Genomic DNA, 14631 nt, shown 5'->3' with positions numbered 1-14631 from the left:
ATATTAGTATTCAAGGAGTACAATGTATATAACCTATTCTCAATGGTTTAGAAAATACATGGATAGATAAATAGATACTTAAAATGATACAAAAATGTGACAAAATGCTAAAATTGGTGAACATGTATAATCTGAGTAGGGATGATACGTTAGAATTCTCTGTATGAGTTTTGAATTATTTTTGTAACTGTCCTGCAAGTTTGAAATTATTACAAAATGAAAAGTTTTTAAAAATTGAGTCTGTCAACTGAATTTTCATTTAAGATAACAGAGCACTTCAATTTTGTTTAGTTTCTACTGTAAGTCAAACTCTAGTACAACAAAGACAAGGATATTCTTCCAGGTCTTAGTAACAGTATTTCTACTTGTTTCTAAATTTATGAACATAACATGGTTTACTAGACAATGATTATGACAAATTCTAGAATTTAATATTTTTAAAACTAACTCCATTCTTTTTCCCCTGGCCTAATAAAGTTTATGAAAACTACTTCAGTTTAAAAGCTGTCCACACAATTTCTATTCACTTTATAGATGCTTACCTTGTTCTTTAGTTAGGAACTTACTAAAATATTCCAGGAATATCACTGAAGGTCTAACATAAATAGTTTAAATGATATGGTAGCATGCCAATTTCACAGAAATAATTACCATGTCTATTTTCACAAAACATTCGATCTCAAAAACTATATCTCACCTTATAATGAACGGTCAACTGAATGTCAATATCCTCCTCCATTAACATGATTAACTGCAATTAAAACTGTTCATTGCAAAACTTAGAAAGGGAAAGTATTTTTTAAAACTTACCAAACATGCTAATACCAACTGTGTAAAATAGTCTCGCTTGCTTTTTTCTTCTAAGCAATTTGTCTCAATATCTATAATGATGGAGAAAAAAGATGGATATTTCATAGTTTTTTCCTAGATTTCCCCTAGAGCTCTATAGTAAGATACTTATTTTCATTAGAACTAGCTAATTTAAAAATGCCTCATTCTGATTTTAGAAAAATTTAGAACTGTGGTAAACATCAGCTGTTCTTCCTATGCATGTGAATATTAAGAATTAATTTCTCTTGATAATAGGGACTGACTGAGACTCTCTAATCTAGCTCCCAGTCAACTGCACAGTAGCTAGCTACTGTGGCACTAGAAATAGCAAAGTTTCAAAAAGACTATTCTCAACAGTGAAAATACCCAACAAAGTCTAAATGACCATTTATCAGAGATGCTAAAATAGAATTCTTCTTGGGTGGAAAGTTTAACTGGGTGACAACAAATATCTCTTCTAACTCTACAGATGCTATTTCTCATGAAGATCAAACCCTTGACCCTGGCCACCTTGTTATCACAGGCCATGTTCCAACTAAGCTACTTGTCCAACACCACTATGAAAATATGGTAGTAAAAGATATTTTTTAACATCCTATTTTGAATTACAATTCCTATTTAGGAAACAAAAGATTTTTCTAAAATGAATCCACCTTGAATTTCAGTAAATTATTCAGAAAATGTGTCAAATAATTTTTTGATCTGAGGTGCAAAGGAAATAAATAAAACAACTAGTTCTAAATGTCAAGCATTAGAAATTTCAACCCGCACTGGCAGGATTACAAGGCTGATCTCAGGATTATTGCTTTAAAAGATTAGGTACTCTCATCCTGTTTAGATAGTCAACTTATAATTTAGAATGTGCTATATAGACAGAAACACTGGTGTTAGTGAAGTAATAAAAATTGTCCTCTACATGTTCTCCCCAAACCACAGACATACTACCACTGCTTTGCTTCAGTTTAATTTCTACTGTTATCATTGAAAATCAAAAGAAAAGGCAATTTATCTTCAGACATACCCATGTTTTCCTAGCCCTTCTCCTCTTTTCGTTCCTGGTCAGTGCCATTTTCCCAATATCTGACCACTGGTAATTAAGCATGGTCAACTCAAATGTATCAAGGGAACTTTTGGGTGTAACCCACATATGTATCCAAAGTAAACTGCAGTACAATCTCAATTTCTCATTAAGGTTTTTCATTTGCGTGTCTACCTAATCAATCCCTTCCAGGGACCCGCAGCTGCCACTTTGTTATCTGGTCTTCTGGTCCCTTCAAGTATACTGATCCTGACGAGCCAGGAATAAGCTTTCAGGTACCTAAGATCAGGACACCTAGGTATCAGGATCATAATCTTCTGCTTCAAGTCTGCTCTCCTCTTAGCCATCTGATCTGATTAAGAAACCATCCTCTGAGTTCTGGACATAATAGGAAATGCTTAATAGGACCTCAGTTAAACTTCTTAGCTGAGGTATCTCAACAATAGATACAGACTTCTATTATCCCAACTATGCTTTTCCTGTTTTCTTTATTCTTTTTTTTCTAAGTCATAAAACTATTCCAAAAGACTCATTCATTTATTCCCAACTCTTCTACCCTAAATCAGCACTTAATAAGTTCTCTTTAACATCCCTATTTCCAACTCCAGCCTCCGTATCACCAATCACCTATCCCAGTTCAGAGGTCCCATCAGTCCATCAAGTTACATCAGACTCCACCCTTTCAAGTTAATACAGCTCTTGGGTACCCCAGGTACAGGATTAAATCTTTTAAAGAAAACTGTTATCTTAACCTGCAAAGTACAACAATGATTTCCCCATATAACTGGTAAAATATCAGAAAACCAAAATGATATAGTAAAAAGATCATGGGCTCTGGAGACAGAGATCCAGGTTCAAATATTGGCCTACTGGCTGTGTGGCCTTGAAAAATCACTTCTTTGGGCTTCATTTTTCTTGCATGTAAACCTACCTTACAGAAGTGCTGTGAGGATTAAAATGAAATTAAATGCTTTGCATAGTGCCTAGACCATCAGAAAGTATTCCAAAAATGGCACCCACAGTATCATGATTATCATTATTATCAAAATAATTATCATCATTATTAGACATAGCTCACATTCTTACCCCTATTCCCCTACCTTGGTCTGGGGTCACCCTTGGATCATATTTTTTCTGGCCAAGGGTGGGGGTGGGTGAGTGAGGGGGCAGGTGAGGGAAATTCTCTTTCCAAGTTTGCCGTCCTAATCTTGCCTGTAAAAATGGACTGGAAAGGCTAAAATAAATTTCCCAAGAGAACCAGACATCATCTTTATGAATTCATGTTACTAATAAAAAACAATGACGTCTAACAAAAATCTACTGTAATCCAATCACATCATTCAATAATTATGATGGGAAAAGTATATCCTAACAAAATAAATCAATAAAGAAAATAAATTACTAGAACTAGTAAGGTGATAATTGATGATTACCCAAAGAAAACTATAAAATATACTCCTAACACTATTAAAGAACAATAGCTTTTACAAAATGTTACCAACAAATCAGTATTCCAGTCTGAAAGATTTATGGCAAAAACAACATTTATGTTATATTTATTTGTAACATAATGTAACTTTTTAATACGTTTCAAAAATTAATCTTAAAAGCTAATAGTTAGGGTGATCACATACTTTAGCATGTGATCACATACTTTAGCATGAAAAAGGGCACTATTAATAATTATACCAAGGAAAACAAAACAAAATGGAAAATATGGTCATGCAATGAACAGTCTGCTCTTTTCACTCATCACTCCCTACCCACATATATTTTGACCTGTTTCCAGTAATACTGCTGTTATGAAGTCTTATATATGTCCTGAAGGATCAAATACCAGGCATTTATATTTACTGAGATTAAATTCCAGATAGCCTATATGGTTATTAAATAACCTATCTTATTCTCTAGGAATTAAATTAATGAGCTAAAATAATTCATTCCAGCTTGACAGACCCTCAGAAGATAAGTCTTATTTTAAAGTGAATATTATGTTGTCTGGCAATGTTTTCTAATAGACTCAAAATCACAGAAAGCACAAGACTGATGTGGAAAACTGTGCTCAAAGTTATTTTAATCCAGATCTAAAATTAGAGAAATAAATTTGTAATAGACATATTTTTTAAATTCATACTTCCCATGGAGGGATACTACCTTTTGTTCTAAGTCAAAGAAATATTCCTTTCTTATCTTGCATGAATTCTTATTTATTCTGGACAAATAGAGAAGTTGCTATTTCCAAAGTTGGTTTCTCATCCTCAAAACAAAAGTACTTTTGATTACTTTGGCTCTTCTTGCTCTTTCTAAAATTAAGAAGAATCAAAACAGTACAATAGCAAAGTGAACATCTCTTGAGTGTTCTAAGTTTGAGATTCTGACATCATACACTGATACGCTGCACTGAATAAGAATAATTTCTTGGTTACCGCAATCTCCACAAGCCACACTAACCCAACATTAGAAAAGCTGGGTTTTTATTTGAAATGACTTAATTTAGCTCAAATTTATATAAATATATATTACTAAAAACCCAAACCACTTGAATTATATTCTAAATCTAGTTTATAAACAGTGATTATACTGACATTTGACTTACAATACTATATTCTCTATAAAGTAAAAAAACAATTTACTTCTGTATTTTCAGAATTATTCGTACGTTTGTAAAATTCTAGCTTGGAAGAAAACACTTTATTTAGCACAATGCATTAATTTACCAAACAGTACTTGCTACTTGTGAAGTATAGGCTTAACACCTACCTAATATGCAGAATACATCAGCAAGAATGGAAGGCATATCCTCACGAAATTCCTAATTCAAAAAACATAATGATTAAAATAAAAAAAAAATTTAATGATTCACAGTAAATACTAGAATAGCACACCAGCAAGTATTATGATTTCAGACTACCATTCTTTAGTAAAGCAAAAAATTAACAAACCCCAACCCAAAACTGCTGATCCTAAATCATAGAAAATAAAAGGGTGATAACTGTTAAAAAATTTAAATATCTACCACGAACCACCTTGATAAAAAACAGAAATCAAAATAAGCAGCTCAGGAAATATTAAAAAGCACAAATGGATAACATTTTCCCAACAAAGTTTTGTTAGACAACATTGGAATTTAGAGTACTTCACACCTATCTAAAGCAAGGCTGTCAAAATATGGTACATTTTTCTTCCCAAACTCTAAATGCTGTGTTCATTCCTAGTCAACACTTACCTATGCAAAAATCATAAAGGTGTAAGAACAAAACTCAAAAAAATTAAAATATTGCAAGCTATTGTTCTATAATTCAAGATTCTCTGAAGATGAAAATTTGTTACCAAAACAGATCTTTATTTTCTTTAGTCAATGATATTCATAGCCTTTAGAGAAACTGACACAAATTCTTCCCTCATTTCTAGATGAAATTTCAGCATTCATTCTTGATTTTTCCAACCCCCACACCCAATTTTAAAACCATTTCTCATTAGTAAACATCATAGTTCGATTATTGCAATTACTAGATTGCTGGCACTATAGCAACCCTAAAAATTACTCTGTTTTCACTTTTCAAGGACTAAAAGAAATATAATTCAAAAGAAAGAAACAGTAGCTGCAAGGAGACACAAGATGTGCTTCTGTGGACAAAATAAGGGACAGTGTATAGTACTATGAGAAAGCCATGACAAAGGCAATTAACTGAGAAGCACATATTAGCATGTCATCAAGGACTTAAAGGAAAGGGGCAGTTAAGGACAGAATACGCATACATACAATTCATTTGAACTATTCATTTTTAATAAAAGGGAAAAGAATTAGAATCAGACTATCAATTTATAGAATCAAAGAACCTTAATTGTCAAACATACTTTAATCTCAAGTTTCTTAAGGTCTATGAGCTCTGGCTACGTCTACTTGAATGCAAGTACAAGACTACTTGAAGTCTAAAAATAATAGAGCAAGGTAAGTTTTCAAACGTGGAATATTAGTTGTTTAAGAAATAGAACTTCTCCAGCATGAATAATAGTGCTGTTTTCAGATACAGATGGTTTATGAATAAAAAGGAAACTCATATTGAACCTTTACTGCTCCAAGTTAAATATGCCTCAAACATCTCAATATGGGAAGTGGAAGAGAAATCACAACAGCAAAATTTAGAAGTTCTTAAAGGGACTATGCCTGGGAAAGCACAAGAACCATCAAAAGAGATTAACTGCACCTAACAGAAAGTCCATGAAAGTTTAAAGCCGCACAGGGGAACTACATACTGAGTGACACCAAGAAGCCCAGGTCCCACCTCAATAATACGTATTATGAAACTGTTCTCAACTGGGCAGACACTTTGATTTATAGAAACTCAAAAACCTAAGTCTAATAAAGCTTAAGTAACGAATGGTGGTGATGGTAGCACATTATGTTCACAACATTGTGAACATAATTAAACACTGAATTATGTATTTGAATGTGGCTAAAAGGGGAAATTTCAGGATGCATATGTTACTAGAATAAAAGCAAAAAAAAAAGGACTGTAGAACACACACACAGGAACCCTAATGCAAACCATAGACTATAATTAACAGTATAATTACAGTAACATTCTTTCATCAATTGTAACAAGTGTATCACTCTAAGGCAAGGTGTTAATGATAGGGGGGTATATGAGAACTCTACATTTTATGCATGATTTTTCTATAAACCTATACCTTCTCTAACAAAAAAAACAGGCTAATAATAACAGATTTTAATATGTTTAAAGAAAAAAAAAGGCACCTGTAAAAACTCACTTAACTACTGGCTTACAATAAACATCCTTACAATTTCAAATATCAACAATGAAAAGCATCTGCTCTGTTAAAGTGAAAACAGAATAAACATTTAAAGGTTAAAAAAAAATCTAATGCTTTCTAGAACAAACAACAAGCATAAAAAAACCTGCAGCAAGAAAACGTCAGAGCTATATAACCTCAATTCAAAATAATTTAAGCCTCAATTTTAAAAATGCATTCCCAGACATAACAAACAAAAGAAAATGATTAAATTCAAAGAAAAACATTCTAGTCGACCGATTTTTGAGGTAGCACTTTTACATAAGGACATCTTAATTTCATTATAATGCAGACTTGTTTGTGTTTGTGTTTTGCCCTCTCAACTTATCTAACATTTTCTCCTTTACTCACAACCAGACAGAAAAACTAAAACATCTTTATTTCTGTCTGACCCAAATGGCCTGCCACTATTACCTTAAAAAATTCACTTCTATGATTTTGAATAAAATGAAATACAAGTTATATACATCAAGAATCTTTGTATCAAAGACAAAAAGAGATACATAACAATTGTAAGTTTAAAATATATATGCATACATACTTACACTAATGTCATTAAGAACATTAGATGCTTGTTCATGCTTTAGATTTCCCTTAATGACATGGTATGATAACTCATAGAGAGCTTGTTGAAAATCTGTTGAACATAAAAAAATAATAATAATGGTGTAAGGATAATCTCTTGAACATGAAAATCTACAGATTTCCTACTTCTCAGAATTACTATAAACATCAATAATAATAAGAAAAATAAACATCTGATGTCCTTTCTACCAGATTTTTCTTTTATTTTCATAAAAACACAACACTAAAAGAATTAGAAAAACATCAATCATGATGGCACTACCTACTATAACACAACTACTGCTTGAACATCCCCTTCCAGCCTTTTTCCTTATGGCTGGCTACATATTTCATGTATTTGCATTCCACAGTGTACATCACTGGGTATTCTGATTCCCTCACAAACACTTTTAAAGGCATTTTTCCATGCTACCAAAGTTTCCATAATTATTTTTAATGACTGCATAGAACTCCAACAAGTGGATATCAAATAAATTAACCATTTTCCTGAGACAAAATAAAGTGTCAATGGCTGAGAGATTCCAAACAGAGTCGAGAGGTTATCCTGGAGGTTATTCTTATGCATTAAGCATATATCACCTTGTTAGTCAAAATGTAATGGAGAGGCTGGAGGGAACTGCCTGAAAATGTAGAGCTGTGTTCCAGTAGCCTTGTTTCTTGAAGATGACTGTATGATGATATAGCTTTCACAATATGACTGTGTGATTGTGAAAACCTTGTGTCTGATGCTTCTTTTATCTACCTTATCAACAGACAAGTGAAACTATGGAACAAAAATAAGTAATAGGGGGAACAAATGTTAAAAGAAGTTTAGTTTGAAATGCTAGTGATCAATGAAAAGAAGGGGTAAGGGGTATAGTATGTATGAATTGTTTTCTGTTTTCTTTTTATTTCTTTTTCTGAATTGATACAAATGTTCAAAGAAATGATCATGATGATGACCATGCAACTATGGAATGATATTGTGAATTACTGATTATATATGTAGAATGGAATGATCATAAGTTAAGAAGTTTGAGTTTGTTGTTATATTCTTAAACATTTTTTTTAATTAATAAAAAAAGAAAAAATAATAATAGGGAGGCAAAAAAGGTATGGGATTTTTCTTTTTTGGAACAATGAAAATGTTCTCAAATTGACTGCTGTTATGAATGAACAACTCTGTGATTATAACGAGAGCCACTGATTGTACACTTTGGATGAATTGTATGGTGTTGTGAATAAAACTGCTTTCCTCTTTAAGCAAAAAAAAGATTAACCAGTTTCCTCACCAGTATATTTTACAGATTTTTCTAAATTTGTCCCCAAATCTCAATCTTTTTCTCTTCTATTTCCATGAGAATTCAAACGAAAAGAAGTACATAGGTAGGTACATAAAATGGCAGCTCTAAAACTGTTAACCACAAGTAATCCTCTTTACTATTAACTACCATTAGCCCCTTTCCTGGAGAGGGATTTTGCATGTGGGGGGGGGGGGGTGTCAGGTAGATACTTCTTTCCAGCCTTCTTTATCTTCAGTAGTCCCATAAACTAAAAACTTTACCTCCTTCCCTCCTCTCATTAAAACTGGGAAAACAAGTAGCTCTAAAACCACTAATATAAAACAAAATCTATAATCCCCTTTTGAGGGGAATCAAAAATCTCTGAGGGCAAAATACTAAGCAAAAAATCAAATATTTAAAAATCTCCCCTGCTTTGACTACTAGTCATAAAAAAGGAACATATCCCCCTTTTACCAATGAAAATAGCATTATGCAAGGAAATGAATTTGTTCATTAGGTCATTTGCTAAAAGAAATATAGCCAGGTTTTCCCAATTCCTTATGAAGAATTCATTATTAAATATGCTCTGCCTTTTTCACAATTATACTTTCATTATGTTTATAACTAAATAAACAATACATTTAAAAGTTAAAATGCAAAGGAAAAATTTTCTATTTCTTGGCATGGATAGAATAAGGTCAATTCCATGCTTTCCATTCCCACTAATAGAATATTTTACAATAAATAATATTTATTGAAAATTATCCAGATTAAGATTTTTTTAAAAACAGTCAATTTTAGAGGAGTAAAACAGCTGATGAATTTCAAGGCTACAGTGACAGGAGGTTGCCATAATATGTACTCTAGAGCTCATAGAGGCTCAGGGAATTCTAAACTTAATCACAAAAGGAGATTAAAATAGAAAACAAATGGCCAAGCTTCTTTTGCTGACAGTAAAGAAACATATAGGACAGCTATATTATAATCCACAAAGCAGCAAAAATAGTTCCAATTTACAAGTAGCTTTCTAAATGTCCATTTAAGTCTATGGCCAGCAGGTGGTTCAGTGATACAAAATGCTCGTCTTCCATGCGGGAGATCCGGGTTCAATTCCTGGGCCATGCACACACACACGCCCCCCAAAAATAAATAAAACAGAAATAAAAGTCTATGATCAGTTCTTGCCTGTCATACCGGAGACCCAGGTTCAATTCCTGGTGCCTACCCATGCAAAAAAAAAAGTCTATGGTCAGGGAACATTTTGTCCATAGAACAGTAAGTCTTTAAGACTACGAAGTGAGCCCCAAAGAATCCTATAAAGTCTATAATGAAGTTGAATGGGAAGGAAAACTTGTAACTTTCATAATAATTATACACAAAAATTCAATAAAAGATTTTATTTTCAATGATAATATTTCAGAAAAAGCAGTTTTAATAAGAATTGCCAGAATTAGGGAATTCTAGAAATTCTTAGAAGTTCTGTGTGGGGGTTGAAGGTTGAAGACACCAGTTCTTGGTTATAATCTAATATCATTAGTACTACTCATATTTATCAGCCATCATTACAATGCTGTTTTATTTGTTGGGGGAGGAATACTCATAAAAGGAACAAGGAGAAGCAGTGTGTATAAGGGAAACTGCCTACCTGAAATGAATTAACTCAAGGGAGGGGCAGAAAGGGAAAGGACAAAAAAGAACACTATCCAAGCTCAGTATCCTGAAATAGAATAAGGGAAATTCTGAAGAAATGACATCCAGAATGATAAGCCAAAGATGTGTGTTGAGAAAGTAGACAGGGGCAAAGGGAGGAGAGCACTGGTACTTTGGCCAATGACACCACACTCATAATATTTTTAGTTTTGAACAGAACCAAAATAACAACAGTGTAAGCTAACAATAATTAATTAGCTATTAAAGGTTTATTTAAAACCAAGTATTATGATATATACTTTAGTTTTTCTGATTATTATTTTTCTCATTTGATCCACTTAAAGTTTCAATCATCAGATCAAGTTAAGAACTTGTTTTAAACATGGGCAACAAATTAAGTGGTATTTTTTAGTGAGCAGCCTTTCCGTATTTTCTTATGCTTATGACAGTCAAATGACTTATTAAAACTTATTAAAACAAGAATGTATTATGTCAACCTCAGAAATCTTTATAAATGCTCATACAACTTTTCCAAGTAGGATGTGCAAGGAACTATCTTCTAGGATGTAGGAACACTGGAGAGGTAACATTTTAAAACAGGTCTTAGGCAGAAAAGACAGTTCTTTCATATGTTAAAAAACTTTCCACTCAAACCTCCAAATGTTTTTTAAAAAGTATCCTAGGGCGGGCCACGGTGGTTTAGCAGGCAGAGCTCTCGCCTGCCATGCCAGAGACCAGGGTTCGATTCCCGGTGCCTGCCCATGCCAAAAAAAAAATAGAGTATATCCTAGCATATTAGTGCAATAATTAATTTTTGATAAAACAAAAGTGTACTATGTACAGAAAAATATTATTTTTATCTTCTATTGACAAAAGTATAATTTAAATAATTATAATAAATCGTATCTAATAATTTTGGTTTAAAATAGAATATTGGTTACAAAAAATACATTTTCCAGATTGAAAAACTGTTATGGTTTCTACTCCCAATGAATGCTATATATGAGAATGCTTTAATCTTATGAGGCATATTTGCTTTTAATTTTTTCAACTCCCCCTTCCAAATCCATATACCTCATCTTAAACGAATGAATGGTAAATGGTAAATGACTTTAAAATTAAAATAACTAAGTTTATATCCTGTTTAATTATATAACATTTTACTTAATAAATCATACTTGTGATATATAGTAAACAACTCATTTGCGTTTAATGTTTTCCATGACAACTGCTTTAATAAGATCCCAAGATACCGCCTAAACATAGCTTTGGGGAAAACACTGAACCTCAGTTTCTGGAAATTTTCTAATGCAAACAAGATCAGAATAGTTTTTCTTTCTGTGTTAGTTTTTCTTTTGTTTATAATTGATATCTAGCCTGTGAGTTTTAATACAGCTAATGACTACAGAAATTGAGCTAAATATACCAAGTCCCAATTATAAAACCTAAGCAGTATCATATGACTGTAACGCATGTCAAATAACATCAGTATACAGAGACATATTGCCTTACTCTAACTATAGTTTTAATTCTAACAGCAATATATTCATATAAAAGCTTTATATAATGTGAACTATCTTACATCTTTTGTTTTCACTCATAACCATGAACTGAAAACAGGGTATTTACTTTTAAACAAGTGAAAAATGATAGCTATTATACTTTTAAAATTCTTACCTCTGTAAGTCGAACTTTTATTTTCACTAAGAATCCGACATAAATGCAAACTAGAAAAAAAAGAAAGTATCTGTATTAACTTCCAACTCAAACACAAGATGATTCTTATGAGCAAATTATAGCAACTAAAAAATATTTATAAATGTATCTGATATGTCTAAATTCATTAGTTTATGAAGGCATAAAAACAAACCAAAAACCTTAACTGGTCAGCTCTAGAGGATGCTAGTGAATTAATTTATATTTTGAAAACTGGTAAATAAAGGGAAAAAAATCAACAATTTAGTCTGACTTCTGTATATGAATTATACTACTGGGTAGGCAAGTAATAGTTAGATATGTCTCTGTATTAAAATATTTCAGCTAATAAAGAAGTGATAGGATTAGAATATCACCATTTTAGATCCCTAATGATTTAAAGAATCCAGGCACTGATTATCTGTTCATACCAAAAAAAAAGACAGACATGTGCCTCCTGATCTTGATGAAAGAATACACCACCCACCTATAAAGTTGTCTTAAAAAAAAAAGCATGAACTTAAATCTGCCTACATCAAACTACCAATTTACAGGAAATAGAGAAGACAAAAACAGAGGGACATATTAAATGACACCATGGGGGTGCAACAGGCAAAATTCAGACTGCGGAAAACTCAACAGGACAAATGACAGTTTTCTCAACAAAAAAATTACAAGGAAAAATAAAAGATGGTAGAAGACTCTCAGGTTAAAAGAGGCTTAAGAAACATATCAACCACAACTTATGGATCCTTACTAAATCCTGTTCCAAACAAGTGTCTAAAATTAACATTTATAAGACAATTAGAATATTTTACAAAGATATCTTTGAAAGGTAGATAATGAAATCAGATGAAATGATACAGTGTCTGGGATTAGCTCCAAAATAATTCAAAAGAATGGGAAAACCGGTGGGGCTACAGATGAAACAATACTGGCAAGAGTTGATAACTGTTGAATCTGGTTAATGATTTTATCGCAAGGCTAATATACTTTACTATCTACTTTCTGAATATGCTTGAGGTTTCTATCCCATAACACAGTTAAACAACAAAAAGCTCACAGAAGGGGATATTCCTATCCGTGTAAATGGGGGAATTCCTAAGGCCACACACACATACCCAGGGTGAAGACCCATGTGCTGAAAGGACCAGGGAGACCTCTATGCTTTGGCCTCAAGCTATGGATAATACTCACACAGGTCAAACTGGAAAAACTAGGAAATGTATTTTCTTTTTTCCTTTTTTTTTTTTTAATTAGTCCCTGGCATTTGAAGAAAACTCTATCATAACACTGGCTAGATAAAAGCATAAGAACTAGTGACTCAGTTCAGCAACAATACCTTAAAATATCAAAATGTCCAGGTTTCAACAAAAGATTACAAAGTATACAAAGAAACAGAAAGCAATGGTCTAGGAAAAGGAATAGATTAAGGCATTAGAAACACCAATAAGGAAGATCAGACTGAGGGCATTCCTGACAAAGACTTTTAAAAAGTGGTCCTAAATATGCTCAAAGAGCTATGGACAAAGGAACTAAAAGAATAGATGGAAAACGACAGATGAACACAAAGATTAATAGAGAGGCAGGAATTATGAAATGGAACCAAAGAGCAGAAGATAACAGTAACAGAATTTAAAATTCCTTAGAGGAGTTCAAGTGCAGATTGGAGCTGACAGAAGAAAGAATCAATGAGCTTGAAGATAAGACAAGTAAAATCATCCAGTATGAGAAATAGAAAGAAGAATTAAGACAAGTGAACAGAGCCTGAGGAAGGTGTTGGAATCCCAGAAGAAGAAAGACAAAAAAAGAGTTGAGAAAATATGCAAAGAAATAACGACTGAAAACTTTCCAAATTTAACAAAGACATGAATATACATATCTAAGATGCTCAACAATCTCCACACAGGATAAACCCAAACAGATCCATACGTCATGTTATAACCAAACTTGAATTGCAAAGATAAAGAGAATTCTGAAAGCTGTAAAAGAGAAGCAATGTGTCACATACAAGGGAGTTTCGATGACTTTAAGAATTAATTTCTCATCAGAAATAATGGAGGCAAGAAGACAGTGGGATAACATATTTAAAGTACTAAAAGGAAAAAACTCCAAGCAAGAATCCTTTATCCAGCAAAAGTGTCTTTCAAAAATGCAGGAGGAATTAAGTCATTGCCAGATAAACAAAAGCTGTGGGACGTCATTACCACTAAACCAACCCTGCAAATGCTAAAGGGAGTTTCTACAAGTAAAAAGGAAAGAACAACAGACAACTGACTGAAGCCACATGAAGAAAGATTTCCAGTAACACGGGTAAATATAAATGCAGTACTACTGTAACTCAGGTTTGTAACTTCAGTTTTTACTTTCTACAGGATCTAAAAGGCAAACATAGAAAATGTAATGATAAATCAGTTGTTTTAGACTCATTATGAAGAAACATGTCATTTGTTACAAGAACTACATAAAAGTAGGGGGATGGAGGAGAATAGGAACATAGTTTATGTATATACTACTGAAGTTAAGTTGGCATCAAAGCAAACGAGATTTTTACAGATTTAGGATAAAATTTAAGCCCCATGGTAATCACAAAGAAAATATCAGAGAATATGCAAACTTACAGACACAGAAAGTAAAGTACAAGTTACCAGTGGTGGGGAGCAGACGTAATGAGGAGTTAATGCACAGTGACTGCTGGGTTTCTGTTTGGGATGAAGGGAAAGTTCTAGCAATGAGCAGCGATAAGGGTACTAC

At 32.7% G+C, this 14631-nt stretch overlaps 1 protein-coding gene across 8 annotated transcripts in view; it reads right to left on the bottom strand.

Moving 5' to 3' along the window:
* THOC2 (THO complex subunit 2) overlaps positions 1 to 14631 on the bottom strand; it is a 147102-nt gene that overhangs the window by 115135 nt on the left and 17336 nt on the right. For all 8 annotated transcript variants that reach the window (XR_013169547.1, XR_013169548.1, XM_077146477.1 and 5 more), the window contains exons 2-5: positions 11860 to 11909; positions 7231 to 7322; positions 4631 to 4682; positions 811 to 881 (exon numbers count right to left, since the gene is read on the bottom strand). Coding sequence is in view for 6 of the 8 variants with exons in the window: in XM_077146477.1 (XP_077002592.1) it covers positions 811 to 881; positions 4631 to 4682; positions 7231 to 7322; positions 11860 to 11909 (265 nt within the window). In the remaining 2 variants the exon portion in view is untranslated. The remainder of the gene's footprint in view (positions 1 to 810; positions 882 to 4630; positions 4683 to 7230; positions 7323 to 11859; positions 11910 to 14631) is intronic.

Source organism: Tamandua tetradactyla, chromosome X, assembly GCF_023851605.1.
Source record: "Tamandua tetradactyla isolate mTamTet1 chromosome X, mTamTet1.pri, whole genome shotgun sequence".
NCBI lineage: Eukaryota > Metazoa > Chordata > Mammalia > Pilosa > Myrmecophagidae > Tamandua > Tamandua tetradactyla.
This window is presented reverse-complemented; position numbering and strand designations above follow the sequence as displayed.